This window comes from Nestor notabilis, unplaced genomic scaffold, assembly GCF_000696875.1.
Source record: "Nestor notabilis isolate BGI_N333 unplaced genomic scaffold, ASM69687v1 scaffold8676, whole genome shotgun sequence".
NCBI lineage: Eukaryota > Metazoa > Chordata > Aves > Psittaciformes > Psittacidae > Nestor > Nestor notabilis.
Window position 1 is genome coordinate 1 of NW_009932405.1, and position 2091 is coordinate 2091.

A 2091-nucleotide genomic window follows, 5' to 3' on the forward strand; every position below is an offset into this window, starting at 1 on the left:
AGTTCGGGGGTGGGAGACGGGCGCAGGCCGTGGGTACCTCCCTGTGGTGCAAATCTTAGTATCAGTGGGGTCTGGGTCCCTTAAGGTAGTCTCTCCAACGGCATTTCTTTTGTTATGCTCACCTGCACTTTCCCTCCCTCTCTCTCTCCTTTTTTAATGCAGAAATGGGAAGCAGAAGGAAAAAAAGGTTCGTGTCCAGCCCCCGCTACGTGGAGACCATGCTGGTAGCCGACCAGTCCATGGCCGAGTTCCATGGCAGTGGGCTGAAGCACTATCTCCTGACGCTGCTCTCCGTGGCAGCCAAGTTGTACAAGCACCCCAGCATCCGCAACTCCATCAGCCTCGTGGTGGTGAAAATCATGGTCATTTATGAGGAGCGGAAGGGACCTGATATCTCTTCCAACGCAGCCCTGACTTTGAGAAACTTCTGCAGCTGGCAGAAGCAGCACAACCCACCCAGTGACCGGCACGCGGAGCACTACGACACAGCAATCCTCTTCACCAGGCAGGTGAGGGACACAGAGGTCAAATCCATCCCCACGCCCATTACTGCCAACCCCCAGGGGTTCCCTCTACCAGACCTCCAAAAAAGTGTTCAGGGGTAGTCTTGTGTCATCACAGCCTCAGCAAAGTAGGCTGAAAATGAAATTAGTTGCTTTTTATTTAGTTGCTTATTTTGCGGTTTGCACCGTCTCAGGTGAAACTCACAGTATGTGCAGTGTGTTTCTGCCTCATATATTTTTAGCAGATTTCATATGGAAATTACACATTTTATTTCTACGTGTAACCCTTGCGTATGTTCCAAAGACAGATTTTTGCCATCATACCCATCGAAGTGCTGAATATTTATGCTCTTTCCATAAGTAAAGGCAAACTGCCAGGGCTGGATGTTTCTTGCCAAGGTTAAGTCTCTGATCTGATTAATAATGAAACTGCCTTTTTTTACAGGACCTCTGCGGTGCCAAGACATGTGATACTCTTGGGATGGCTGATGTGGGAACGGTTTGTGATCTAAACCGCAGTTGCTCTATCATAGAAGACGATGGTTTACAGGCTGCCTTTACAACAGCCCACGAACTAGGTACTTGAAGCTTTGAAAGGCAATTTCACGTGATTAATTGAAACCAGCTCAATGCCGTAAAGCAAGGAGCTGCCCAGCCCACACTGCAGGCTCGCCCCGCGCTCCCCAGAGCAGGCAGGAGGAGGCCAAGCTTTGCCTTGTAGCAGGATTGAACTGTGGAAAGCAAATCCTGTCTGCACAGCACTGACTGCAAGAGCTGTATATTTGACTGATAGCCAAAAAAAGACATGAGAAGGCTGTGAGGGGAGCTAAGATATGCTGCTATCTGCTTAAAATTTGCCAGGATTCAGGTTCGGGTTATTATTTAAAGACCAGACTGTGAGCAGCTCAGAGTAATACTTAGAACAGTATTGGTAATGCATAGGACAGACTTCCTAAAATCACAAACTTTCCCCTTTTTTTTTTTTTTTAAGGCCACGTGTTTAACATGCCTCATGACGATGCAAAGCAGTGTGCTGGTATTAATGGAATAAGCCGGGATTTCCACATGATGGCATCGATGCTTTCCAATCTGGACCGCAGCCAGCCGTGGTCTCCATGTAGTGCCTACATGATTACAACATTTCTGGATAACGGTCATGGTAAGATTATTAAGCTTTCCATTCATGTGGTGTTAAAGCTCTGTGATTTAGTAGCTCTTTTCTTTTCTTTTTTTTCTCTTTTCTTTACTTTTGTTTTTTCTTTTCTTTTCTTTACTTTTCTTTTTTCTTTTCTTTTCTTTTCTTTTTTCTTCTTTACTTTTTTCTTTTCTCTTTTCTACTCTTTTTTTCTACTTTTTTTTCTTTTTTCTCTTTTCTTTTCTTCTTTTTTCTTCTTTTTTCTTTTCCCTTTTTCTTGTTTCCTTTTTTCTCTTTTCCCTTTTCTCCCTTTTCTCTTTTCCTTCCTTCCTTCCTTCCTTCCTTCCTTCCTTCCTTCCTTCCTTTTTTCCTTCCTTCCTTCCTTCCTTCCTCCTTTTTTCCCTCCTTTCCATCCTCCCTTCCTTCCTTCCTTCCTCCCTTCCTTCCTTCCTC

General features: G+C 44.8%; 1 protein-coding gene across 1 annotated transcript in view; it reads left to right on the forward strand.

The window, feature by feature from the left end:
- Window positions 1-164: 164 nt before the first annotated feature.
- LOC104407180 (A disintegrin and metalloproteinase with thrombospondin motifs 1-like) overlaps window positions 165-2091 on the forward strand; it is a gene marked incomplete at its 3' end in the record, with an annotated part of 5601 nt that continues 3674 nt past the window's right edge. The window contains 3 exon segments of the mRNA XM_010016377.1: window positions 165-509; window positions 949-1081; window positions 1495-1662. Of these exon segments, the coding sequence (XP_010014679.1) occupies window positions 165-509; window positions 949-1081; window positions 1495-1662 (646 nt within the window).